The sequence below is a fragment of the Balaenoptera borealis genome (assembly GCF_965194805.1).
Source record: "Balaenoptera borealis genome assembly, chromosome: 1".
Lineage (NCBI taxonomy): Eukaryota > Metazoa > Chordata > Mammalia > Artiodactyla > Balaenopteridae > Balaenoptera > Balaenoptera borealis.
In genome coordinates this window covers 32,347,573-32,374,958 of record NC_138860.1, presented here as the reverse complement: position 1 = coordinate 32,374,958, position 27,386 = coordinate 32,347,573, and the positions used below count along the sequence as shown (strand labels likewise).

General features: G+C 47.7%; 1 protein-coding gene and 1 pseudogene across 3 annotated transcripts; both read right to left on the bottom strand.

The window, feature by feature from the left end:
* Positions 1–1,024: 1,024 nt before the first annotated feature.
* Positions 1,025–5,668, bottom strand: LOC309609276 (GRB2-associated-binding protein 3 pseudogene; annotated as a pseudogene). Its single transcript has one exon. The product of its transcript is annotated as a GRB2-associated-binding protein 3 pseudogene (transcript).
* A 4,960-nt stretch (positions 5,669–10,628) lies between these two features.
* On the bottom strand, positions 10,629–21,027 carry IL10 (interleukin 10). Of its 2 annotated transcripts, XM_082350665.1 has the most exons (5): positions 16,386–21,027; positions 15,493–15,552; positions 15,064–15,216; positions 13,950–14,015; positions 10,629–12,865 (listed from the first exon to the last, which is right to left on the bottom strand). In XM_082350665.1, exons 1-5 carry the CDS (start codon positions 16,548–16,550, stop codon positions 12,773–12,775), a joined length of 537 nt encoding a protein of 178 aa, XP_082206791.1. In that variant the 5' UTR covers positions 16,551–21,027; the 3' UTR covers positions 10,629–12,772. The 2 variants fall into 2 exon arrangements, with proteins under 2 accessions (XP_082206791.1, XP_082206790.1); XM_082350664.1 differs by lacking the exon at positions 10,629–12,865 and having other exon boundaries at positions 13,925–15,216.
* Between the last annotated feature and the right edge of the window lie 6,359 nt (positions 21,028–27,386).

Below are 27,386 nucleotides of genomic sequence, written 5' to 3'. Positions count from 1 at the left end.
CACACTGTCCCTACTTCCTTCCTGTTATTCAATGAAGGAGTTCCTCCTCCTTTCAAGAGCCCCCCTTCCTTTTACCTGCATCCTACCTTTCCTGCTTTCTGAAGAATCTGTCTTTATCAGTTCTCTCGTCTCTCTCCTCTGTCTTCAACTTCTTTTCCTCCTCTATTGGCCCAACATCTTGAAAGAGCTGTCCACACATGTCATCCCACTCTTCCACCTCCCGTTTATACAACCATCTATCTCCCATCTCCCACTATTCCCCTGCACTATTCTTGATAAAGTCACCAGTGCCCCTACTTGCTATATTCAGTAGGGGCTATTTTGTCTTGATCTTATTTCACCTCCCAATAGCATTTTATCCAGCCAACCAATCCTTTTTCTTAGAAATAGCTTCTTTCCTTGTCCTCAGGGATACCACTCTCTCCTGGTATTTCTCTTTACCACTCAGGTCATTCTTTCAGGTTGTTTTTACAGCATCTCCTGCTCTGAATTATAAATATCTGGCTTCTCTGGGGCTTGGTTCCAAGCTCTCTTCCTTGTCACTCTACACTCTTCCCCTTGGTGATTTTCTCCAGCCCCAGGATTTCATTTTCCTCCTCTATAGCAATGACACCCAACCTACTGTGCTTTATCTCCAGACTACATCTCTCTGTCCAGCTGACCACTCTGGACATATTCACTCGAAGTCTCAGAGGCACCTCTAATTCAATGGGGCCAGTGTAGAGTGTACCTTCCCCTCCAAACTGGCTTCTTCTCTACCCAGTTGTTCAGGCCAGAAACCTGAGGTTCATTTTGGTCATCACCTGCCATCACCACTCTCATCTAAGTAGTTGCTGAATATCTGATCACTTGCACTTCTCTCAGTACCTATTTCTTACCACCTTAGTTCAGACTGCAATTTCCTCTTGTCTGGACTGCTAGCAAATGGTCCCTAAATATGTATTCAGAAAATACATATTTTCCTCTCTACTTAATAGCCTTCAATGGTTTCCCTTTGCTCTTTTTTTTTTGTTTCCTCTCCTTATAAGACTTTTATTAATGCCAGACATGAAATAGTAAAAGCGTAGTGAATTGTTAAACATCTGCACGGTTGTGGATACAAACGTGGTTTGAACGGGGCCTGAGGAGGAGGCCTTGAGAGGGCGGAAGCCAGGCCTAAAGGGAGCCATCAGTCTCGACCCGGACCCAACGGCCACGACTCAGCTGCTGCTTGCTGCGTGGTGAAGTGGCCTGGGCACTGAGTCCCCAGGGTCACACCATGCGCTTGTAGCCAGGCTGTGTGCTGGGCCTCAGGGCTCCTCCCTCCCCAAGGAAAGCTTAACTCCCAAAGTTCCTTGGCCTGTGGACTTAGGCTTGAGACCCTTTGGTCCCCCTTTCTGCATGAGAAAACCCCTGATCTGGAAGTATTTCCTAATGAAAGGAGACGGAAGGAAACGGAGCGAAAAGGAGCTACAGAAAATAATGCGAGATTAATTGCTGCACTGTCCTGTTGATTCCCAGATCTTCTAGAAAGGTGTACACTGCGCAGTGTACAGACATGCCATGTGTACTTGACTTGGAGTGGTATCTGGGATCATTTCTGTTAAAAAAAACAACAATCCCTCAGACCCCATCAGAATCATAGCCCTCCATTACACGTGGATTACCTCTGCCGGAAAACAAGATTTGGCCGGCATCGTTGTGATTTACGGTGCCTTTCTCAGGAGCATATGCTGCCGTCAGCTCAAAACTACCTGTATTTTGTGTCCCTGAATCATTATGCCTTTGTGTAGCCATCCATTAGCAGTTTTATCAAAGCAAGACATAATCCCATACACCCTGGGAATCCCATACACCCAAGACATAATCCCACACGCCCTGGTGAAGTCATATTTTTTTAAATCCCTAATCACTTCCAAACAAGTCACACTGCTCAAGTGTCTATTGTTTCGTGCAGTAAGTATGTCCCTGGAAACGTTTTGTAGAAACAGATTTTTGTTTTTTGGTCAACTGGACGACATTTCACTGCCGACAAAATTTCAGCTGCCTTTACTATTCCAATCTATCCTCAATCTGCTGAGGTACTTGACACTTGGACGTACAGTTTTTCTGCACTGGCCTTTGTCAGGCAATCAGTGACCTAAACACAGGTGGCCCACACATAGGGAAGCCACCATCTATGGGAACTGGCAGTCCGTAGCCCTGGATTCCTGCCTGAGGCTCTGTGACTCCTTGCAAGTCACAGAAGGAAGAAGGCAGCTCCTTACAGGCTCTGGCCGTGGAGCAGGCCGTGGGCTCAGGGAGCCCTCTCGTGGCTCCATCCAGGCTCACTAAGGACTCTTAACTTAGTCAAAGCCCTTGGCAATTGCCCCCCGTCTTGCTCTGGGAAGAAAATGATGTCACCAGACCGTGCTGCTTTGAACATCAAAATTACTTCTTTTCTGGTCTGAAAAACCAAGATTTTGGCACTTACCTTCGGAGCAGTTCGAGACCCTGAAACCCTACAGCAAAGCCTACAGTTGCCCTGCCTAACCCTGGCTGCCGCAGACCTGCCCGCCTATGTGATCCATCCCCGTATATGAGACACCGTGGCCGAACAGTGGGCCAGAACCTGCCGACTACCCAGTTGTTCAGATTTGTCTTCTGGCTGCAGGTGCTCAGAAGGATCAGGTAGGGGCATTAAGTAAAACTCCGTGCCCAATCGAGCCTGTCGTCTGGGTCCCCTGAACCCCAGTGCCCCACGAAGGAAAGGGTGACAAGATGCCCTCGTTGCATGGTGGGAACGTGTGCACGCTCCAGAGCTAGTCACCACTAAAGCAGAAGGGAAACATTAGCCAGGAAACCCGAGACTTGAAGTCACCGGTTTTTGGTTGGTTTGTTTGTTGTTGTTTTTTGGGTCATAACAATCACTCAGAAGCTTGGGTCCAGCACAGTGTGGCCAGGGATAGCTTTCCCCGGGGTGGCAAATGTTCTTCTGCCAGCACTAGCCAGCTCATGGGACACACATGGCAAGGGGACCATGTGAACCAAGCATGGATTTCACACTGATTGTCGGGAGGTGTCTCTAATGGTAACTGCTGATTACGCTAGAGTGCCCCGTTTGGACACCACACAAAGAAACCCTGGCTCGACAGGCATACCTTTCAAGTGGAAAAGCACCTGCTCAAAATCCTATGAAAGGGAGAGGAGATGATGAGTCATCCCGTGCCTGCACGTGTTTCCCACGTGTCTCTGAAGTTACCCTAAGTGACTGAGGCAGCATTAGACGGCGGAAGGAGCCGGACTCGCTGTCTCACTCCATGAGTCATCCTGGGCCAAGCGTTCCCTTCTCTGGTTCTTGGTATTGTTTTCCTCGAAGTGGGAGCAGTGATCGCCGCCAAGCCTAGCTTCCGAGGTCATTGAGTGGAAGAGATGAGACGGTGCGTGTGAAAGCATGCCGGGAAAAGGCCAACAGCAAAGGGACACCCGGCCACAGGAGGCTGCTTAAGCACAACGATGTCCCTAGAGCCACCGGGGTCATCTGATATGCTCATGCCTGACCTCGGGACTCAATGCTCCTGTCACTCGCATTGTCTTCCTGCCACCATCCCTAGGCTTGGTATCTTGCACTGTGTCCTCAGGGGTGGGGACAAGACGGTGTCCAGGCGCGTCTCTCCTCGGATCATTCATGATTCCAGCGGAAGCACAGGACAGAGGTCGAGACTTCAGGCGCTGGAGTCAAAAGATGTCATCCCGTTGGCTCCAATCTGCACGTCAAAGGCTCCACTGGAGAAGATTTCTGACGCCTCTTTTGCTTTGGTGGCTCCCACCCTGCCGGGATGGAGCTGTCTACGTCCCGGCGCACCGGCCTGAGGCTCGGCAGGGGCGAGCGCGGCCGCTGACGAGGGCCGGCCCCGCTCAGAGCCCCTGCCCGCAGCCCAGCGCCGTCACGCTTTGGACTGCCTCTCGTCCGTCCACTCCTGCTTTGTGCTCTGCAGAGCTTGCGTCTTCTGCTCGTCCACTTGCACGTAGTCTACTCTCTGCTCCTCTGAGAAGAGGAGTTTCTGCTGCACAGGGGCTGGTGACGCTGAGTTGAAGTCCAGGGCTAAATAATCCAGGCTGAATTTCCTCGTCCACGTCAGGGCTCCACTGCTCAGCAAGTTGGCTTCTCCGTGCTCCTCCATTTGCGTGTAGCTTTGTTCCTCTTCTCTGGAAACAGAATTGGCAAAAAATCTTGCAGAATTAATACCATTTCTTTCTGGAGAGAGAAAGCTGGTTCGATTGCAAGGTACAGTGCGGGTTCTGGTGAGAGACGTGTGTTCCCGGATGGTGGAGAGGCTTTTCAGGTCCAGGGGAGGTGACCGTGGTTTCCTCTGAAGCTTGAGATCTCTATTCACGGGGGGAGGCTCCAGGTCCGCTGGGAGCTCAGGCAATGGGCTGGAGATGCTTCCTGAGCTCATTGGGATATAGTCGTCAGGGCTGCAGTGGGGTCCGAGAGCAGAGGCGATGGCCTGGGGGCCCATGGGCACGTAGCTGTCCTCAGTGCTGGTGGAAGCCGGAAGGGACATTGGGAAGAACCTGCACGGCAAATTTAAACTTAGCCGCTTATCTCGGTGTCTTAAAGATTGGCCTTCTACATCACCTTTCCAGGTTCTCATGTTATCTAAACCGGAGAGAGAGATTCTTCTCGGTACCACAGCGCCTTCTGGCTTCTTGATGCCACCGGGCCCACCACACGGGAGCTGCTCCTCGTGGCGCCGTTCAGAGAGATGGCTCGGCTTAGGGGGGCGGGGACGTGGCGTGTTGGACATAACATCTAGTCCTTTTACCCCATAGGGCAAGGAAGCTTGGTTTTGATCTCCCTGGACGGTGGAATTTAAGGAAGTTTCCAGCACTGGTAAAGAAAAGTGGTCCCTGGACGGGCCATTGACATCTCTTGTCCAGATCAGGGCAGCCTGGGGCCTCGTGGAAGGGGCCTCTTGAGAACTGTTCCCAGGGCGTGAGGGGCAGGCCAGGTTCCCGGAGGGCAGTGGCTGCGGGCCGTCCACAAAAACGTCGTCGAAGGACGCCTGTTCCAGTGAGCGCTCCGAGTTTGACCAGCTGTCACATCTGGTGGGGAGACTGGCGTGGTGCAGTCTTCCCGTCTCACAGTTGGACAGAATCAGATAATCAGGAAGGAAGAGAAACCCTGCCTCACTTCCGGTTTTCTCAGTGGCTACCATACTAGTGCTCGGGTCATCTCTTGGCAGGGAGCTGACAGCAGGGGCGGTGTGAAGGGAGCTGGCGGCGGAGGGCTGCTCGCAGAAAGGCGCGCGAGAGCCGCTCTCCACAGAATCTTTTATGTCATCCAGGTGGCCGAGGTTGCACACCTGACTGATGCTGTGCACCCACACCTGCATTTCCTCCTCCGTCTTGGCCACCAGATAGAACGTGCGAGATGCAGTCTTGACAACGAACACGAAATGGTTCTGGAATTCCTTAGGAAGGAAGCCCGGGCCCGCGTGCTTCCAGACGGCGCACTCGCTGAGGTCGATGGCGCGGATGGGCTTGCGGGCGCGCTGGCTGCGGTAGTACTCCAGGACGTCGCGGTCGCCGCTCAGGCGGCCCCGCCGCAGCACGAACCAGCGCCTGCGCCAGGCGTAGCGCTGCAGCTTCCTCTCGGGGGGCGACTTGACGAGCCAGCCCGTGCACACGCGTCGCCCGCGCTCATCGTGCCGCGCTTCCTCCGGCTGGGCCGGCGCCCACGGCGGGCTCCCTTTGCTCTTAGGTTAAAGTCTAAAAATTTTAACCCTGCCCATTGCTTCAAGCTCATCTTAAATCTCATGCATGTTTTCCCTCTCTTGCTGTGCTTCACTTTTTATTTCCTTAAACAGTTTAAGTTCTGTCCTACTTCCAGGCCTCAGAACATGAGAGGGAATGGAGAGGTCAGAGGGTCCTGAAGAGGGCCCAGGGCCTGGCTATCAATACAAATTAGTATCAGTACAAATCTACTCTTGCTTCAGAGACACGCCCTCCCCCTGTTCTTTGCAGTTCTAAGGGGTCTTTAAATATGTGGCTCTCTGCTAAAGTTCTCATCACCTCCCTCTTTGTTGTCCAACTCCCACTCATCCTCCATATCTAGCTGAGTGTCACTTTCTCATGGAAGTCTCCCCCTAACCTTCAGTCTAGGTGAGTTGCTCTCTTAAAAGCTCCTACTTCTCATTTAGTAGATATCACAATGATAATAAAATTGTGTCGTTAACTTTGTAATGTCTCTTTCCACTCCTAGCTATGAAATCTGTGAAGGTAGAATCCATGTCTGCTTATTTACTGCTTTTTCTTCAGCACCCGACATATTTACTGCTTATTTACAACATATTTATTGCTTATTTACTGCTTTTTCTTCAGCACTCAACATAGTACTTAGAGCATAGTAGGTTCTGAATGAATAAATGTACATCTCATAATGACTCTGATTTGAGGCAAAGTCCAGGGAGAAGCCAGTCTGCCTCTGTTTTTTTTAAATTTAATTATTTTATTTATTTATTTTTGGCTGCATTGGGTCTTCGTTGCTGCGCGCCGGCTTTCTCTAGTTGCAGCGAGCGGGGTCTACTCTTCATTGTGGCGCGCGGGCTTCTCATTGCTGTGGCTTCTCATTGCGGTGGCTTCTCTTGTTGTGGAGCACAGGCTCTAGGTTGCCTCTGTTTTTATTTGGATCTCATCCTCATTACATATGCAAGTAGAGATTATTCTGTAAGGAGACTGATTAGTTATTTATGTTGCATACTAACCTTATTTACTAACTCAGCCCTGGTGGAGACATATGGTAGTATCCGGTTTGGGAAATGATATCCCCCTCCTCTATGTAATCCAGAAAGGTGTCTTCAAATAGACATGACATTCCGGGTTGTATATGGGACAAATTCTAGGCTTTATTATACAATGGCTTCTTGATCGTGGAAAAAAAAGATATTTTTCTTGAATAATGGTAAGGGAAAAAGAAGGGTAGTAGGCTGTCTCATTTTTCAGGTTGTTAGCACATAAGCAACAATGATGGATAATGAACATGTATGAACAACGCTCAGTGTTGTAATCAAATAAAGCCTTCTACATAGTTAATCTAATCTATATTTAAGGTTATGTGCAACAATTATTGCTCTGAATGGAATTAGGCATTTATGTTAAGCAGTGGGTTGTAATTCATATGTATATTTTAAAAAAATCATCAAGCAAAGTATTTCTGAGACCAACTTCAGGCACTCAAAAAAATATCATTTCCCCTTTTCCCTCTCAAGTGCGGAGATGGTCCATTTTTGCTTTCCACTTAGAAATGGTGAGTAAGGAGGCAGAAGGTGTTATAATGAAAGTCCAGGTCTAGTGATTGGCACACAGGTTGTGTCCAGCTGTTTTTTTATGGTGTTAGCACTGATCTTACCATATGGTTCCACTTGAGCATTTTTCCAAATGTCTAAGGAATAGAGCTGCTTTAATTTTTTACTCTGTGCTTTATGTGTATTTATGCGTTTATTTCTTATGACAACAACACCTTGAAAGAATGATTACTCTCTCTATGTTATAGAGAATAGCAGAAGCAGGTGATATCTCAAGGTCATGTAGATTAGAGCCAAGGTTCGGCAGATTCCAGAGCCTGTACACCTCGTCCCTGTGCTGTGGAATAAGCGGTAATCTGTGTTACTTTCCCTCAGGTCTTTTATCTCCCCCAGATCCTCTCCAGCCAGAGTGTCAAGCTTCTGGAAGCTCAGTGCTCTGTGGCTGCTCAACCCTGCTTGGAGAGGGGAGTTGCTGATGACATGCAGATGACTGGGAAGCTGTTTGGAAAATGCCCAGTGCAGACCTTGTAGACACAGGAATATGTCCTGGAGGAGGGACCATGTGGGAATGGGTCTGGCTGACTGAAGGAATCTGATGCTGGAATTAGAAACTGTGGGCTTGAAGGGAACTTAGTGGTTTTAAAGCTTTTGATCACAAGGGACTGCAATTTTCCTCAGAGTCTATTTTAAGCTATTTTGGCTGGTTAAATTTTTTTAAGGAAAAAATTCCATTTTCTGATTTTGTTAATCAAAGATGTGATATATGACTACCAAGTAGAGCTTCCAATCAGCAAGAGGTAACCTGTTTTTCCATACAAAGTGGCTATTACTTCAGCCCAGTATGTAGCAGTTCTTTTTTTGAGCGTGTACAGACTTATGGGAGGTAGGGGTGACAAATGTATGGTTCTTACTAGGCTTTTTCATATTTTAGAAATTATTCAAAAACAATCCTCACCCTCCCCATGAATGCCTTCAAGAACCCACGTGAATGGCCCCAGTTGGAAACCATTGATCTAGACCTAGATCCTTACTTTATTATTGAGGAAACTGAGGGCATATAAAATTTCCAAAGTCATCAAGTGAGTTAGTGCTTAAAAAGAGTATTGAATGGGACTTCCCTGGTGGCACAGTGGTTAAGAATCCGCCTGCCAATGCAGGAGACATGGGTTCGATCCCTGGTCTGGGAAGATCCCACATGCCGCAGAGCAACAAAACCTGTGCGCCACAACTACAGAGCCTGCGCTCTAGAGCCCGCATGCCATAACTACTGAAGCCCACGTGCCTAGAGCCCGTGCTCTGCAAGAGAAGACACCGCAATGAGAAGCTCGTGCGCCACAAAGAAGAGTAGCCCCTGCTCGCCACAACTAGAGAAAGCCTGCGTGCAGCAACGAAGACCCAAGGCAGCCAAAAATAAATAAATGAATAAATAAATATATTTTTAAAAACCTAGCTGCTTTAAATAAGTAAATAAGTAAAAAATTTTAAAAACTAGCTTCTTTTTTTTTAAAAAAAGATATGAATAATGGGACACATAACACCTGGGACCCACCAACCACTCAGAGACACAGAGTTGACAGGTTCATTCTGTAGCCGGTTCTGTAGCTTATGCAAGTCCAAAGATCTTCCTGCCATTTTAAATTCTGGGTATATGTTCTTATGCTCCAGCTCCTATTTCCTTGTAGTGCTATGTCTGATTTTCCTAATTCACCCTAGGCCTAGAGCTGGTTCCCATGTTCCACAATTAAATACACTCACACAAGTGTTTTGAGGGGAAACATGCCATGGAATGGGCAGCTTCTGCCATCTGGCCAGTCCTCCTCTTTCCTCTTTCTTTCTGTCTCTGATCTCATTCTCTTCCTTCCAGATTGTGCCTCACTCCCAGGATGGAAGAACTCATTTGCTTTCTCTCTGTCTGATTCTGCCAGTGGTCAGATAGGGTAACCATTCTGCCATCATAGATTAGGGGAGCTCCTCTTACTGGTCCCACCCTCCTCACTTCAGCAACTGGGACCACAGACAGAAATTCTCTTTCTCCACTGACAACCAAACTCTGCTTGAGGGGACCGATGGACAAGGGAGGAAATGAGGTGGTTGCTCTTCTTAGAGAATAAAGATTTGAAAAAAAATCCACATCCAAACCTCATCTGTACACTTCCTATCCAAAACACATGTACACCTTCATACCTGACACTCCATTTGACTCTTATATGACATCTGGCTTATCAGTCAGCTCAGGGTGCCATAACAAAATACCAGAGGCTGAGAGTCTTAAACAAGAGAAATTAATTTTCTCACAGTTCTAGAGGCTGGAAGTTCAAGATTAAGGTGCTGGCAAGGTAGGTTTCCTTCTGAAGCCTGTTCTTTTGGCAGGTGGGTACAGACATCTTACTGTGTTCTCACGCAATCTCCCTTTTTGTGCTTGGGATGATGGGGGGAGGGGCAGGCGGGGGGAAAGAGAGAGAGAGCACACATGTGTGAGCTGTCTACGTCTCTCCTTATAAGGGCACTAATCCCGTCATGAGTACCCCACCCTTATGACCTCATCTAATCCTAAGTACCTCCCAAAGGACCCATCTCCAAATACCATCACACTGGGGGTTAGGGCTTTAACATATGAATTTTGAGGAGACACATTCAGTCCATAACACTGGAAAAAGGGAAAGAAGTTTTGCTAGTTTTCCAGATGAGACACTGAGGCTCAGAGAAGTAACTATATTAGATTGAACCTATAAGAGAGAACTGAAGGAGGGCAGTGTCCATGATGCTGACCCGTCCATGCACTCTGATGCCTACCCAAATCTTCCCCTTCTCCTCACCAATCAAGGAGTCTGATGTGCCAACCAGCTCAAAGCTATTTCTTCTGAATACTTAAAAGGGTGTAGTAGTTTTAAAACATGTCCACAGATTCTTTGATACTCTTCCCTTCAGAAGGTGGAATCTAATTCCTCTCCCCTGGAATATGGGCTATCCTTATCAATGCCCTTCTAACAAATGGAATGTGGCAGAAGTGATGGTATGAGATTTCTGAGATTAGATCTAAAAGATACCATGACTTCCCCCTTGCCCTGTCTCTTGGATCATTGGCTCAGGAAGACAGCTGCCATGTCGTGAAGACACTCAAGAAACCGTGCAGAGAAGCTCATGTGGCAAGGAGCCAAGGCTACCTGCCAATGGCCAGTGAGGGACTGAGGTCTCCTGCCAACAGCCCTGTGAATGTGCCATCGTGGATGTGAATTGTCCAGTCCCAGTCGAGACTTCAAATGATTGCCGCCCTGGCTGTCATTTTGACTACAGCCTCATTAGAGACCCTTGTTGCTCCAAGATTCCTGACTTAAAGAAACTGTGAGATAATAAACGTTTATGGTTTTAAGCTGCTAAATTTGCAGGGCAACAATAGATAATTGATACAAAGGGAAAGGCATTTTATGCTGCTAGTCTCACTTGTCCCTTCTCCACATCACCCACATGGCCGAGCCCTATCAACATTTCTGAGCATCAGTTCCCTCTTACAGAAAATACCAATAAGATACCATATAGTATAACTGATACATTCATGCCTAGTACTGACTCGCTCAAAATAAGTGCTCAAGAAATTGTAGTTTTTGTCAGCATCTTGTCAGCTATGCGGCTTCTCCAGGTGAGTTTCTATCTATTGGTTTCAGATGCCCACATCCCTCACGTGAGGTGCCAACCTCAAACCAAAGTCAACGTACATTGCCTGCCAGAGACCCCTAACCGCCTAAACCTTCCCGGCTGAGGGGCTCATGGCTTCTTCTCCATTTCAGTATGGAGAACTTTCCTCCCTCTCTCACTGTCTTCAGCTAGCCTCCATTCTTAACCCTAATCTTTCATCTCAGAATTTCAGCTTTGATCCTTCCCACTTCCTTCCTATGGTTGCTTTAACCGAAGTGAGTCAGGTCTTACTGAAAAACTGACCACAGCCACTCGGCTCCCACCCTTCCCCAGACCAGGGTTGCCTGGGCAGAGTGTGAGGGGGATCAGTGTTTACTCAGCCCATTCTTTCCCCTCTCCACCTCAAGTCATAGGGCTTTGAGTAGGGCTTCCCCAGCCACCATGCCCCGCCTAACAGACCGCAGTCAGCAGTCTATCTCACATTTGTCTGGCGGCTCAAGGAGAGAACAGAAATGCAGCAGCTTTAATCCTTGTGTAGCCTATCAAGTGGGCTCATTTGCTTATATTCCACTCTATTAGGTCCAACCTGTTGCCTCTGCTCAGCTCCAGGAGGATTTGGTAGAAGATTTTAGGTGTGAATACTAATAACAGCCAACTGTGTGCACTAGGACCATCTCCTAGAGTCCGGAGACACGCAGCACTTTATCTTAATCCTCACAATAACACAGGCAAATTAATATTCGCCCCTGGAACTTTGGAACTTGAAGGAGCAAACAACGATAACAAAAAAGAAGACAAACAAAATAACCACCAAAACCTAAAACACACTGAAAAACTTCCTCTGCCTTACTTTTTAATTTTGGTATGTACAGAATCTTGAAAATCAGCATGATCATGAAGGATGATTCTTTAAAGGACTGAGTTTAGGGGAGGAATATGGTGGTCTTTGCTATTGACTTTTGAAGGGGTAACAGCTTTTCCCTGATCAGATTTGGAGGTTTCCTGTTTTCTGGGAGAGGGTAGCTGGCTTTCTTTCTCTGGAATGTAGAATTCATTCATCTACTCTCTTCTATCTTGGAAACTTTGAGAGAATATTTTTAGCCAGACAGAAGTCAACTGACACCATAACATGATTTTAATAAGACCCATTTATTTATTCAAAATTAAAATCTGCTATGAAGACAGACAAACAATGTAACATTCCCAGAGGAATTGAATTGCTTCTAGTTCAGACTGAGTTCTATTAGAACCAATTTTAGGTTGTTATAAATAACAAGCCAGCCACAGCTTTCAAGAATGAAGTGGCGGGGGAATGAGGTCAGGGGAATCCCTCAGAGCCACTGGAATATTAATTGTCAAAGGGGCTCCCTAGTTTCTCTTCTTACGAGCATAAGAGTCTTTGTAACACTCCGGGAGCCCCAGGCCCAGGGACAAGAGAAATTAGAGGGAGATCAGGGAAAATAGCCCAACAGCTGTCAAGTGTGGTTAGGCTTGGAAATGAAGCTGCAGTTGACTCCACAAGGAACAATTTTTTTTCCTTATATAACTTACGATTTCTCTTAAAACACTCGAATACCATAGGGTATCACCCTATGGAAACAGCTTAAACACAGGTGAAAATAATAAATATTGAAAAAAATGTATAATATTGGGCTTCTTTCTAAATATTTCACAGAGAAGCTCAGTAAATAAATAGAAATGGGAGTTGAGGTATCAGAGGTAATAAATATTCTAGGAGAGAGGTACAATAGGGTTTTCCAGGGAGCTGGTTCTGCTCTCCCAGAACCCTGGATCAGATTTCGAAGATCTTCAGTTTATGCCCTAGAGTCTAGTAGAGTCGCCATCCTGGATGTTTTCTTCACTAGAATGCTTCAGTTTTTCATCTTTGTTGTCATGTAGGCTTCTATGTAGTTGATGAAGATGTCAAACTCACTCATGGCTTTGTAGACACCCTTCTCTTGGAGCTGTGTAGGGAGGTAAGAAATGTTTAGTGAAAACCCCATCTGAGCAAGTAAGTGGGTCCTCCGCTTGGATGGTCATGACCCTGGGACCCAGAAGCTGTACCAGCTCCCTTGTGTTGGGAGATGAAGGACAGACCCTGGGGACCTGAAGATATGCCCCGCTGTCAGGAAAGGCTGTGCATTGGCCTGGACCACGGCCAGTAGGCAGCAAGAGGAACATTCACTTTTGCAAAGCACAGTCTTTCAAATGGTGCCTTTTCAACAATTTTAAAGGTCATGTGCTCACATGATGCTTATTCAAAATTTGATGAAAAGACATTAGAGGAACCACTTTGAAAGCAAGACATTGAGAGAAGGAGAGAAGGGAGCCTTTTTTGTGTTTATGTTCCCCCACCCCTGGATTGAGAAGGTCCAGCCCTGCTGCTCTGGCCTACTGTCGGGGGATTCATGCCCCCTGATGTTGGAACCCTGCCCAGTGTCTGTGTCCAGCCCATGAAGAGGACATAGGCCCCATGGCTTCTGGGAAATGTGGTAGAAGAATTCATGGACAGTTGGAAGAGTGAAACCCCACTTGGTTTGAGAGCTGACATTCTCAGGCACCTTGGGAGCTATGACTGGCAGGTGGAAAGAGAGGGGGACCAAGTCCACATAAGGGAGAACTCTGCTTCCTGCTCTGAGTTTGGGGGAGTTCAGGCTGCACCCCTGGGTGTGTTTGTAAGTGCACGTTCGTGTGTCGGCTTCCTGCACGTGTGGCTTCAGACTTGATTCCCAACAAGCTACTTTCTGTTTCCTCTGTCACTCTCCCCAGCACCCAGCTCACTGTGTTCACAGCTGGCTGGCCAGCCCAACCCGCAGGCCTGCAAAGGCGGGGAGCAGTCATTTAGAAACCCCCCAAAACACTTCACAGAAAACAAACAGAACTGAGATGGCAGCTCCTCACTGGCTGAGGAGGTCACACCATTTTTCGGGTTCCCACACTCCCTCCGAGGGAAGTTCAGGGCCTGCTGAGCACCTGCCAACCTCAGCCCCTTGGGAGTGGGCAGAGGTCATGGTCCCCAGACCCTCCCTGCCAGCAGCCCAGGCTCACCTTATTGAAGACACTCTTCACCTGCTCCACTGCCTTGCTCTTGTTTTCACAGGGCAGAAATCGATGCTGTGGAAGGAAAGAGAAAGTGTGAACAACACTGGCGCCTGGGTCCTGGGTCCATTGTGCTTGGGGGACAACCCGGGAGCAGGAAGAGGCCAGACTCTTCTTGGATGGCTACTCTCCACAGCTCCTGTGAGGACTATGGCCTACCTCCTCCTTCCGCACCAGACAGAGAAGAAACGCAGCCCAGGCAGATTACTTGTGTTTCCCTAGGAGCTGCTCCCAGCCGCTTACAAGGCTGCATCAAACACCCAGGTTTTGGAGGTTCCTTCCCTGGCACGTCCCAGCGCCGAGCAGAGCCTGAGCCAGCCCTTCTGTCCTTTCCTGCTTTTGTCCTGTCCCTCTCCTTCAGTCCCAGCCCCGAGGACCATTTCTAAGTGTCCGAGGAGCAGAGACACAGTCTCAGCCCTGCCGGCCAAACCCGTTGCATGGTCCTCTTCTACAAACACAGCCCAAATGATTTCTCAACACCAGTGAGGGAACAAAGGAAACCAGTGGTGAGGGTATCATTTCAGTTGGAGAAATAAATGATCCTGGGGGATTATTCACAGACACTAGCTTGGGGCCGAGTAGCCCCGTGGCCCCTCTAAAATGCCAGAGAAAATCCTGTCAGTCATTTGGACTCCACTTGAAGCTCTGCTCTCAAAATGTTAAGAAGAAGAGGGAAGTGGAGTTTCCTCTCCCGGGACCCTTACCTCTGGCCCCTCCTGCGGGGCCCAGGTCCTAGGTCCCCAGGGACGAGGGAGCCCTGACTGAAGCTCTGGGCCCCTTTCATGTAGAGAGAGGGGAATAGCTAATAACCCACAAATGACTCACAAATAACAGGAAAGCTATTGCAAACCTTCACATGTAAATGCCTAGCAGCCACCCCACCCCCCCGTTCAGAGAGAAATGAGCAAGTGATGCGACTTCGGCGCCTGGCCGGAGGGAGAGGGCGCCTGTCGGCCTGTGTCTTTGTGTCTCCGGGTGGGAACCGGGTTTGGGGAGGATGTTTCCAGAAGACCCCAGAGAAGAGAGAGCCGCCTGCAAGGGAAAGAGCTGGCCTGCTACTCACACAGCGCCTCAGCCTCAGCCTGAGGGTCTTCAGCTTCTCCCCCAGGGAGTTCACGTGCTCCTTGATGTTGGGGCCGTGGTTCTCAGCCTGTGGCATCACCTCCTCCAGGTAAAACTGGATCATCTCCGACAAGGCTTGGCAACCCAGGTAACCCTAAGGGCGGAAGCCAGGGTGGGTGGTGACCCGGGAGGAAGAGCTACTGCTTGAGAGGATGGCTTTGTCCCCGGGGACCTTCTTAAGTGGCCACCTCCCCCCAGGACCAAGCCCTTGGTAACAAGCCCCCTCCAGCTACTGGCTATGTGCTGAGTTAAGATCTTCCCACTTCTCCTTTTCAAAGTGAGGGAAACGGACCCAGCTCCTTGCAGGCAAGAAGCAGAGGCGCCCTTAGTCATGCTGCACACCGCACCCCCGTCCCCACCCAGCCCTCACCTTAAAGTCCTCCAGCAGAGACTGGCTCAACAACGAGTTGTCCAGCTGGTCATTCATTTGCTGCAAGAAGAACACAAGGAGAATGAACCCAAGGTTTGGGGAAATACTGAAAATGACTGTTTCTCTCATGCCCTTTTATTTATAGAGTTTTTGATTTTTTAATCAATGCAGACCTGGCCCCAAAATGGAAAAGAGAGCTTTCAAAACAGGACATTCAATGGTGCTGGAACTCTTAGTTAAATCAAGTCCTTCCCCCTGGGATCAAGTTCTTTAAAAAATCTGGCTGATTTTGAAGGCAAGGCAGAAGCTTGCCTGGGTCCTGCTCTTTCTGCAAAACTGTGTCACATGTGCAAGGGTCCCCATACCAACCCCTTGGCGCCCTTTGCTTTTCTGTCTACCCGCTGCTGACATCCAGCTGCAGCACTGAAAATTCTCTGGGAGTGGGAACCATCTCCTAATGCAGGTTTCCCCCTGTAGGGTGCTACCCCAAACCATCAGTCTTTCAGGTTCTGGAAGCCCTCTAAGCTGAGGCAACTTATGTTTCCTGCCACAGGGTATGGGGAACATCTTCACCTCCAATCAGACCCTTCGTGATCTCTCCCAGCCTATGAAGTATTGAGCTCCAGAGAATTCTTATACAAATTTCCGAGCATAGGAGAGATGGGAGAGATACCTTTTTGAAGGGAGCTTTTCCTGCACAATTTGCTGCAGCACCAGGGCTTAGACTGGCTCACTGAACCCACAGCTTGACCAAGGACTCTTAAGAATTTCAGTTTGGGGGGAATGGGTGTTGGGGGTGGAGGTGAATGAAAAGGAGGTTTTATAAGCTCCGGCAGAATGCCTTGTCAGGCAGTCCCAGGGAGGAAGGAAGGACAGGAGGGCATCATACTCACAAAGAAAGTCTTCACGTTGCTGAAGGCAGCTCGGAGCTCCCGGAGCATGTGGGGCAGGCTGTCTGGGAAGTGGATGCAGCTGTCCTTAGACTGGGTGCCCTGGTGTTGGCTGGCCGCCACCCCGGCCAGGAAGATCAGGCAACAGAGCAGTGCTGAGCTGGGCATTGTGGAGTTCTGCCTTCTTCGTTCAGTCAGGCTTGTGGTTTGGTTTTGCAAGAGCAAGCCCCTGTTGTGTAGACCTTCACCTACTGTGTCCCCCTTTTATATTGTGGGGCCTCGCCATTCATAAAAAGCCACAGTGTCACAGATTTCCTGGCAAAAGTTTCTTCTGATTAAAGCCCCTCCCTTCCCTAGACCTCTCCAACTTTGCATTCGTTGAAACTCTTACTCAAAGTTTTTAATTTTGCATCGTAAGCAAAAGAGATGGTTGAAAAATGAACTTCTGCATATGGCTATTTTTAGGAGAAGCTACCTCTCTCTCCCTTTTAAAATAATTTTTCAGCTTCTCTTAATAATAAAAAAAAAAAAAAGTTGATTTCCTGGGGTGAACAGCTGTTCTGTGCGCAGGGACCCACAGTTGTGGGTTCCATTCACGTGTTCCTAGGTCACAGTGACGTGGACAAATTGGCCATTCCAGAATACACTGAGATTGCGAAATAACTGGGTCCCCCTCCCCAACCTGGGTTGATACTCAAGGCTTCTCCTTACTGGATTGGGAAGTCACCTCAGCTCTCCAGGCCTCAGCTTCCCCAAATGAAAACAGGAGTGTGAGCTAAATATCCTCAAAGCTGCCTTCTGGTTCTTTCATTTTATGTTCCAAGACTACTCCTTAAAGAGGCCAGCTTCCCACTGGACAGGCAAGGGTGTCAGATGTGCTCCAGGTTCCTTCTCTGGCCCTGGATTCATTTAGACTCTCAGATCCATGTCTCCAACCTCCTTGGCTAGCCACATCCTCAGGGGGAATTAGTAAGAGTAGTCCACGCTTACTGGAAGCTGTACCTGCCAGTCACCATGACCCTCATCTCCATTTTACAGTGAGCAAACTGAGGCACACAGATATTAAGTACCCTGCACATGGGTGTTGAGTGAGGGAGCCAGAATTTGCACCCAGGCCTGCCTGATACTCAGGCTGTGCTCCTTTCCCTATTCTACACTGACCCCAGTGTGCAGAATGGAAAATTTGGATTAAAGAGTCACTAGGTTTCTTCTGGGTTGTGAGTTTCAGTGGCTGGAGACTTATATTTGAAAGATGGGGAGGAAGAAGTAAAAATAACAAAGAAAATAAGTTGGGATTCCATGAAGGCTGGACAGGAGGCCCTTTTCTCCTCTCTTACCTATCCCTTGTCCCCCTTCCAAAGAAGCCTTAGTTGTCTTGCTTTGGATTTGCACATGTAAGCGTGTGTGTGTGTGTGTGTGTGTGTGTGTGTATGTGTATAGGGGCAGAGTAGCCAGATATGGTGAGGAATGTTGCACTACCGCTAGAAGGAAAGGATGGTGTGGTGACATTACTTCTACAGATATGAAGAAAGTCTGGGAGTCCTTTGATTGTGCCTTGACCTCCCCCTTCTGCAGGGGCTCCTCCCACTGCCCCACTGAATAGCTCTGATCTGGGGGGACAGGAGGCCGGGGCTCTGCCACTCAAACCCAGGGCAAGTCACCTGACCTCCCTGTGTCTGTTTTCCATCTATCCCAATGGGACAGCAGTACCTGCCTTCTGTCTGCTGGGGACCTTTGGGCTTCACATGGGATGGGGCCTGCGGAGGTAACAAGTGGATCCAGAAGTAGGATATCTCCAGTGTTTCTGTTATTTTCTTGCCTTCTTGCATCTGCACTGGGATACCTCATGTGGCCCTGGCTCTGAGCGTGCCCCATTAAAGAAGCTCACTGCACCAGACAAGGGAGGCAGACATTCTGGGGCTGGGCTGGAGGGAGTGGGAGGGAGGAGGCAGAGAGCCCAGGCTGCGGATGTGCTTTGTGGGTCAGGATCAGGGGACTGTAGTCTCTCTTCCCAACCCTTTGGGGAGTGTTGATGCAGAAGCCTAAGAATCACAAAGGGAGAAAGAACCTTTAGAAATAGGCGTGGAAGGGAACTATATTCAGTATCCTGTGATAAACCATAATGGAAAAGAATATGAAAAAGTATACATATATGTATAACTGAATCACTTTGCTGTACAGCAGAAATTAACACATTATAAATCAACTGTACTTAAATCAAATAAAAAAAAAAAAAAAGAAATAGTTATGGAGCTGACTCAGGAATTGCTGCTCCTGCCAGATTTACACTGGCCTTAGGAGTTCTGAGTTTTGCCACGAGAAAGAATAGGGAAGGGGTTAGGGGCTGGGTTTTGCACCCCTTCCACCCTACTCCTTCCCTCTTGGCTCCTGGGTTTTCTGGGCTGTGTCTGCTTCAGCCCGTAGGACTGACCCCTCTCTGAGCTGGGTGTTCTGGGTACTGACTCAGTCTGGCCGACCAGTCAGGCCAGAGGACCCAAACCCAGGGCAGACTACGAGGCCCTACTTCTGGACCCAGGCAGCACAGATCCCCCTCTTACCTTTGTTTGCCACTGTGCCATGTGCTTTTCTCCACTACTACGTCTACAACAAATGTCGCTGTCATCCATGTGCACAACTGCCTCAGCCAATCAGCTGTGAGCTCCCTGAAACAGGACACTGTTTCATTATCTTTTGTGTGTCTGGAGCCGAGTACAGGGTCTGGCCTGTGGAAGGTGCCAGGGACACAACTTCCTTTTTTCTCTGTTGGGATGGGCATAGCAGAGTACCCTGTGAGCCTGGACCAGGGCTGGTCTGGGCGTGGGCAAACACTCAGAGCAACACAGGAAGGTAGGCAGTATCTCTTCCACTTTCTTCTTACAATTTGAAATATTAAATACACACACACACACAGAGACACGCATGCACGCACACATGCACATAATGGCAGGAGAAGGGAGGTGGGCAAGAGCCATTTCTATCTTTCTTTATTCCATAAGCTATTAGGTAGGGTAAGGGTTAGGCTCTGACTTCCTTATTTGTTTTGGAATGTTTGGTAAATGTTGCCAATTACCTCAAGCCATTTGTGGAATTTTTCATCCTTTCTCTGTTGATTTGAAATTGTTGTCCTCTCTCATCTCAAAATTTTCAGAATCTAAATGGTCAGAGACCATTTAGGCAACTTCCTTGATGCAATTACTTAATTTAGAAATGGAGATAACAATATCTTCCCTATCCACATATCTCATAGGACTGATGTCAAGCTGACACAAGAGAATACGTGTGAACATCTTGGGAAAAGTTAAGACCCTTTGCTTATATATTGACCAAACAACAAGAACAACAAAGATGATTCCTATTTCTCAAGACTGTGAAGGTACCATTCATCTGAAAAGTCGTTAGGATTCACTGGGAAAAGTCCCAAACTCATAGGTCATGTGACATAAATGTCAACAGTCTGCATGTTAGATTTGAGTTGGGGTTTCAGTCCAAGAGAAGAGCCCAAGTAGGGAAGAAAGTGAGCGAGCAGGCACCTGTGGATGGATGATGTGTCAGTCTGGGACCATTTGGCCCTGTGGATTTCAAGACAACACAAATGCCACTCGTTAGACTGTGAGCTCCTTGAGAGCAAATGGTCTGAGCCCAATTTTCCCTCAGATCTAGAATCATAGCAAGTGTCCAACACATGCCTATTAAATTGAATTTAAATGAATTTTTTTCCTTGGGGACTCACTGGGAAATCAGAGGAAAGTGTGGGAGGGGAAATACCTCTTCTCTTCCATCCCTGCTCCAGAATATTCCCTAATGTTCATATTCAGCTGCAAAAGAAAGAAAATCTGACTCACCATGGCTTAAAAAGGAAAGGGATATTATTTTTTGGTCTTCCATGACAAGAAGTTCAGAGGTAGGCAGTCCAAGGCTAGTACAGCACTCCAATGTCATCCAGAACCCAGCTTTTCTGCCTTCCTGCTTTTCTATGAATTGTTGTAGGATGTCAGGGAGGAGGGACTTGGGTAGAGTCTAAAGGTCCAAAGGCATATCAGCCCGGCAGATCCTAATAATTTTTCTGGAAAGCTCCATTTATGAGTTTCACCACTTTAGCTGCAGATGACTCCGGACAGACAAGAATTGTGAACAGATTTTGGAGGGTGCGGTCTACAGTGCACAAGAGCTTATAAGGAATCACCTCGCAGCTAACCTCATGCTCAGCAAAATGGCAGCCTTCTTGGTATAACTGTCCTGTATCTTGCAACAATTCTGCCGCTCAGACCCAAGAGTGGGGAACAGACTGGGAGCCCTGTGGGGCTGCAATGGAGTCACAAAGAGAAGGCTATGGAATCTGAGCTTGCTGGACTCAGGGTTCAGCCAGCTTGCCTGTCAACAGGGCCACCACAAGCGTAGCAGGCAGGTCAGTGATGCAGGCAGAGCAGGTGGGAAGGTGCCCACCCAGGACAAGGGAGCTGACTGTCTCAATGAAGAATCCCTTGGGGGCTTGGCTCCTGTGTGCTCATTTGTAATCATTATTTTAAGGCTGATAATGGGAGTTTCATTTCTTCTTCTTCAGGACATCTAGAACGTACAATAGTTTCCCCAGCTTGAAATTTCTAGTATTCCCTTGAATTACCTTCCTCAGCTCCCTGGACCGAGGCTTCCTCAGCTCCCTGGACCGAGGCTTCCTCAGCTCCCTGGACCGAGGCTTCCTCAGGGGCTTTGCTGCAACAGGCCTGGTCAAGAGCACAGAGTGTGGCATCACACCCCCCAAGTGGGGCCAGGTGGGACCCCAGGGGACAGGGTTCTGTCTTTGACTTTGGCCTTGTGGTTGAGGTGCTTCAGAATAAAGTCCTGGTGGGTCAGAGCCTTAAAAGGAGCCTGAGTTGGGGCTGGCCCCTAGGCCGAATCAAGCAAGGGTTATGCAAACTGGAGTGGGTGCCCTTCCGAGGACTGTGGCCGGCAGACGCTGCAAACCACAGCGGAAGGGCTGATCTTTGGACAGCCAATGTGGAATTCCCCTTTGTACAACGGTGGCGCCATATCAAGCAATTTGGATTTTCCTTAGGGGACGGACACTGTGCTCTGTAACTTCTCATATGAGAGATTTGGCTACAGGGGCCAGGACACCAGGTGTTGGAGTCCTTGCCACCCAGAGGATACAGCTGTCTCTGCTCTGTCTGCATGACTACCTAGAATAACTAGTGGGTTCCTGAGCCTGGGGCACAGATAGAGTCCTTCAGCTCCAGGGCTGTCCCTCTGATGGGATTTAGTTTACTCAAATTTCCCTGGATGGCTGACACATTAAACCTAGTGTGTCCGAGCAGGACATGTGATCTGTGTAGTCACTCAGAGGGCCCCATGATTGGAAGGGCCCTGCCTTTGCTCTGTTGTCACTGTCTTGAAATTCTTAACAATTGTTGAACAAGAGGCTCCACATTTTCATTTTGCACTGGGCCCCCAATTTATGTAATTGATTTTTTATTGGAGACTAAACTCATCATCTTCTTTCTCTCGTCTCAGCTTCATCCAGTGACATGGCACCCTAACTCAGCAAGGGGACCACCATCTAACCTAACATACAAGCCAGACACCTAGAAGTAACTTGTTGGTTCCTCCCTCTCCCTTACCAACCGATGTCCAATCTATTAGCAGGTCTTCCAGATTTTTCTTCATAAACATCTTTGTAATCTGCTAACTTCTCTCCATTTGCATCAGCAGCAGCAGCAACTGTCTGGTTCAAGCTTCCATCTTGTCTCTCCTGGGCTCCGAACAAGCGCCTTGTTGATATTCTAATATCCATTCTCCAAACTGTTCTCCACTTTGTATCCCAAGTGATTATTTTCAAACACCAATCTGATCATGACTCTCCCCTTGCTTAAACCCTTCAATGATGTGTCACTTTCCCTTTCAGGGTAAAATAAGGACCCACATTCTTAATACTGTTTACAACTCCCTTTATTATCTGACCTTGACTATTTCTTCTGCCTCAACTTCCAGCGCTCTCCACTTCCCTCTGCATTCCAGCCTTATTGGCTTTCCTCTTTTGTTTTTTCCCAAATGATCCATGCTCTCTCTCCTACCACGGGGGCTTTGCACAGGTAGTTTCTCCTTTCTGGATTGTGCTTCCCCCTCTCTTCATCCTTCGGTTCTCAGCTTAGATCTTACTTTCTCATATGAGTTTTTCCTTATTCCGCAGTCAAGGTCAGGTCATTTGGGTATATCTCCTCAGGACACCTTGCTCCTTTTCTTTATAGTACTGATGTCAGTTTGTAATTACACACGTGGCTCTGTGGTCACTTGATTGATCTCCATCTCTCCCATTAGACTGCCCTCCACTAGGGCAGGGCTCACGTCTGTTTTTGATCATCGTTGTTTGCCTAGTACTTAGCACAATTCTGGGGACATCCAAGGTTCACACTAAATATTTGTTGATGGATTGCATGACTGAGTGTGTGCTTCCTAAACTTTTTGTAGCTGTAAAACGGCTATGTTTGTCCTCTATCTCATATAAAGCAGAGGGTGAATTCACCTGGGGAAACACCTACCCTCACAAACTCTATGTCTATTCCCATTTAGCTTTTCCATGTTTAAAATATCAATACTATTACTAATCTATACTCTTCCTGGCAGATGTTAACCAAATCCCTCACGGTTATTGGAACATTAAAAAGGTCCTGTGTCAGAAGATGTCAGAAGAGGAAGGACCTTAGACTTTACCTAATCCATACCTTTTATTTTACAGGTGGGCAAACTGAGGCCCAGAAAAGAAAGTGACTTTCCCAGGCACTAGAGACAGTTAATGACAAAGGTGAAATCAGAACTCAATTCCTTTTGTATTATTCTTCTCAAATCGGTACCTAATTCCTTGACTCAGATGAGTGTTAAGTCACTGAATTCTCATGCAGCACCAAAAACTGGGGGGAATTGCCTAAGACGTGAACAGCATGTGGGGCAGCAGTCGTGAGGACAAGTTGAAAGCCTGTGAAAATAAGTTTTTCCTCCATAAAACAATTATGAATCTATTATGTACTTGCAGGATGCATAGCCCTATGATTAGAAGCTGGAGATGGGGGTGAGTGTTGCTTAGATATTTTTGTCTTAGGGAAATATTTCAAGCTTTCGAATATTTGCAGACAGAAAGGAGTTTCTCCTGTATCTTGTCTGTCTCTAAGACACAACTGCAGTGATATTAAAGGCATAGTTTGGTATGCTCTCCCACCATGGTACCCCTAAAGCACCATCTCCTCCATGAAACCTCATTCAAGAGAACAGAGAGCTGAGGATTTCCCTTTATCTTGCCTATTCTGATCTCTATCCCTAAGATGTACCCCTGACTGTAAATCCTCAGCCCCACTCCACGTGTGCTTAGGTGCATAACTGCATGACATGGGAAGAGCCAGCTGCTTCCTCCATCCTGGACTCACATCACTTCTACTGTGAGTGTGTCATTTACATACCAGCCCGAGGTCATATACTCTCCGGGGCAGGGAGTGGGAGTGTGCCACTGTGTTCAGTGTGGTCCTAGATTCCCTTAGTCAGCTCTTCTCAAACTATTTGGATTCAGGACCCTTTTACAGTCTTGAAAATTGTTGAAGACCCCAAAGAGCTTCTACTTTGTTGGGTTATATCTATCAATATTCATCATATTAGAAAGGAAAACTGAGAAATTTTAAAAAAAATTTATGATATTCTAAAAGAATAATAATCAAAAAACCCACTACATCTTAACATAAATAACATATTTTTAATGAGAAATAACTGTATTTTCCAAGTCGGAACGCATTTAGTGAGAAGAGTGCACAGTTTGACATCTGTCGCAAAGTTCTTTAAATATCTGGTTTAATAGAGGAACTTACATTCTTACATCTGCTCCTACAGCCAATCTGTTGTGATAGGTTTTTGGGGTTGAAGCGTGTGAGAAAATCCAGCCTCCTAGAGGTATATGGTTAGAAGAGGGAGGTCCTCCTAGGCGTCCTTGGACCACACTTTGAGAACCATTGGCTTAAGCGTTTAACAAAAATGTCTGGGTGAGGATGAATGGGAGAAAGGTGATCAAAGTTTAGCTTCCAAGGAAGGGGTGGAGGCTGTACGCTCAGGCACCTGTCCTGCAGGGAGAAGGGAGAAGCCCATTGCTTCACTGCCGTCTCCTTTATTCAGTTTCCCAATAGCCTGTGTGGTCCTATAGCGGCTCACAATGCAGCTGCTTCTGTGAGCATCACGTGTGTCATGGAAGCTGCAGTGCCTCACACGTCGAATTTGTAGTTTCAAGTCAGAACCCAAGGGAGTTTGGGGGCTGATTTGCAGTGCTCTACCTGTTACTGTAAATCCCCTTCTCCAAGGGGCCCCGCCCGGGCCCAGGATCAGGTTTCAGGGCTGGGGCGGTCAGGGGGCACCGGGCTGTGGGAGGGGCTCTACTGCAGACTTATTTTTGGTTCTACTTTCCATTTCCACTTTTAATTCTTCTCTCGTTCTCGCTCTCGCTCTCTTGCTCTCTCCTTCAATTCTGAGGGGCAGTTAATAAACCTGCTTTCTCTTTGGCTAGCCTTGTGCTTTCTCAGTTTTCAGAAAAACCTTGAAAATAAAATATTAGGAGATTGGGATTGACATATATACACTAATATGTATAAAATAGATAAGTCATAGAGTCTGCTGTATATAAAAATAAATAAAATTCAAAAAACAAAAAAAAGAAAAGAAAAGAAAAGCAGACATTTCCCAGTCTAACAGGTCAGGATTAATCCAGTCAAATCAATACAATTTGCTTTCCATTCTCTTCTGTCCGCCTGCAGAGTTGAGTGGCAGATACAGTCAGTTGGCTTTGATTGATCTGGCTAATTCAGAAATCACTTTGAAAGGTGGGCACCCTTTTAGGAACTGGGTCAGACATGGTACGTTCAAATTAAAGCTTGATCCCTGGTTGCCCATCTGACTATGGGAGATTCTATGCACTGAGTGGAAACAAGTTCTTTTTTTTAACAGAGCTGGACTAAGAGGCCCTAAGATGCTTCAACCTTCAAATGTAGTTTCAAAATAACGTATCAGTAAACTATAAAATAAATTTAAGGAAGCCCAGCAAGGTTCTGATACTCTTGATGATTACATATATCAATGCTTGAGTCTGTCATACAGAGTGAAGTAAGTCAGAAAGAGAAAAACAAATACCGTATGCTAACACATATACATGGAATCTAAAAAAAAAAGGAAAAAAAAATGGTTCTGAAGAACCTAGGGGCAGGACAGGAATAAAGACACAGATGTAGAGAATGGACTTGAGGACACGGGGAGAGGGAAGGGTAAGCTGGGACGAAGTGAGAGAGTGGCATGGACATATATACACTACCAAATGTAAAATAGATGGCTAGTGGGAAGCAGCCGCATAGCACAGGGAGATCAGCTCAGTGCTTTGTGACCACCTAGAGGGGTGCGATAAGGGAGGGTGGAAGGGAGACGCAAGAGGGAGGAGATATGGGGATATAGGTATATGCACAGCTGATTCACTTTGTTATACAGCAGAAACTAACACACCATTGTAAAGCATTTATACTCCAATAAAGATGTTAAAAAACCCTCCAAAACCAAAAAAACATTATTCTTTAAAAAAATTGAACAAGATCTCGTTGTGCCTGGCTTTTGGGTGGTTCGGGACTGTTCCTAGTCAGGTGCCTCAAGCACAAAGTTGGATATAAAGTAGTTGACTGATCGGTTTCACGAAAGAGTGGCTAAGAGTTGTGCACTCAAGCTTCCCTTGTGTGGCAGAACTCATATGACCTCTGACAGCAAAGGCTGAATCTTTGACAGCAAAGCACTCATCTTCCTCACTTGCCACCCCACAGCCCCCTGGGTCCAAGTATTCAGTTACTGGAAACCACATGATGGTGCCCTGCCTTTGGGCTGGTCTTTGCAGGAGAGTGTGGTGGTTAAATGTGTAGGCCCTCGAGTCAGACTGAATTTGCGACCCAGCTCTGCCCCTTACCATTGGTGTGACCCCGGGCAAGTTACCGAGCTTCCCTGAGCTGCAGTATCTCCAGCTGGAGATGATGACTGGCGCTGTGGGGCTGTTGTAGGGACCGAGTGAAATAGTGCACGTACACAGGTGCCTAGGTGAGTGCCCGCCACTTAACAAGCCGTCAGTATACCTGAGTTGCAGTGGTCCACGCCTTTCCGTGGGAAGGTGCAGCTGCTAGAGCCGGAGGTACCTCTCTGTGGACCTAAAGTCTGGGAACAGGACAGGTTCTCCACCCCAATATTCTGAGGACGTCCCAGGGGGGCAGAGAAGTCAACCCCATAATAGAAAGAGTTCTGGCTCTGGCGTCCAGGAGGACGGCTTCCAGCCCTGGCCTCCCCTGTGAAATCCTGGACACATCCTTTCCATCCCTCGGCCTTGCTTTCTGCATCTATAAGTGGGAGGCTTGACAGAGTGGTGTTCTTGGTCCCCTCCCCCGCCCCATCTACCCTCCCTGGCAAGAGTTAGCTGGCATGAGTGACTCCGATGCACACCTTTCCCCCTTGCCAAATCCACTAAGTCAGCTCGGCATGGGGCCCCTCTGGCCATTTCTAGTGCAGAGATGCTGCCCAGCCCTGGAAGTGCCATTCTGTAAGAGGAACAAAAAACCTTTTCCTCGGGCAGCTTTGCGTGTGTTCACCTGTATTTCCTTCTCGCAATCCTGGCCCCCAGTGTTCTTGAGGTTGCAGTTTCGTTGTGAGTCAGAGCTGCTGAGAGCAGTGGAAATGAGAGGGGCCTCCGCTGGTCGGGGAGGACATGATGCTACCTTTTCCTCAAGAGCGAGGCCTGGGGGGCGGCGGGGGCGTGGGATGGAGGTGAGCACCTTCCGGAAGTGGATTTCTCACAGTGACGGTCTCTGGGAGGAAAGAATATTACTGGAAAGCCCTAGAGATCGCTTCACATCTCTTTCAGAAGGGCCTTCACGTTCTCAAGAAATTATCTGCACCGGGAGGTAAAATGTCTGTCGTTTTGGTGTTGGCCAGGAGCAGGCCATGGCCAAGGAGGAAGCGCTC

What these genes read in the sequence shown, in the direction of transcription:
- IL10 (XM_082350664.1), bottom strand. Translation starts at nt 16,550, where the DNA reads ATGCCCAGCTCAGCACTGCTCTGTTGCCTGATCTTCCTGGCCGGGGTG. An exon ending in GCAACGTGAAGACTTTCTTT is followed by an intron (nt 15,553 to 16,385) that starts GTGAGTATGATG and finishes TTCTTCTTGCAG; the next exon opens with CAAATGAATGACCAGCTGGA. An exon ending in CTCTGCTGGAGGACTTTAAG is followed by an intron (nt 15,217 to 15,492) that starts GTGAGGGCTGGG and finishes TTCCGCCCTTAG; the next exon opens with GGTTACCTGGGTTGCCAAGC.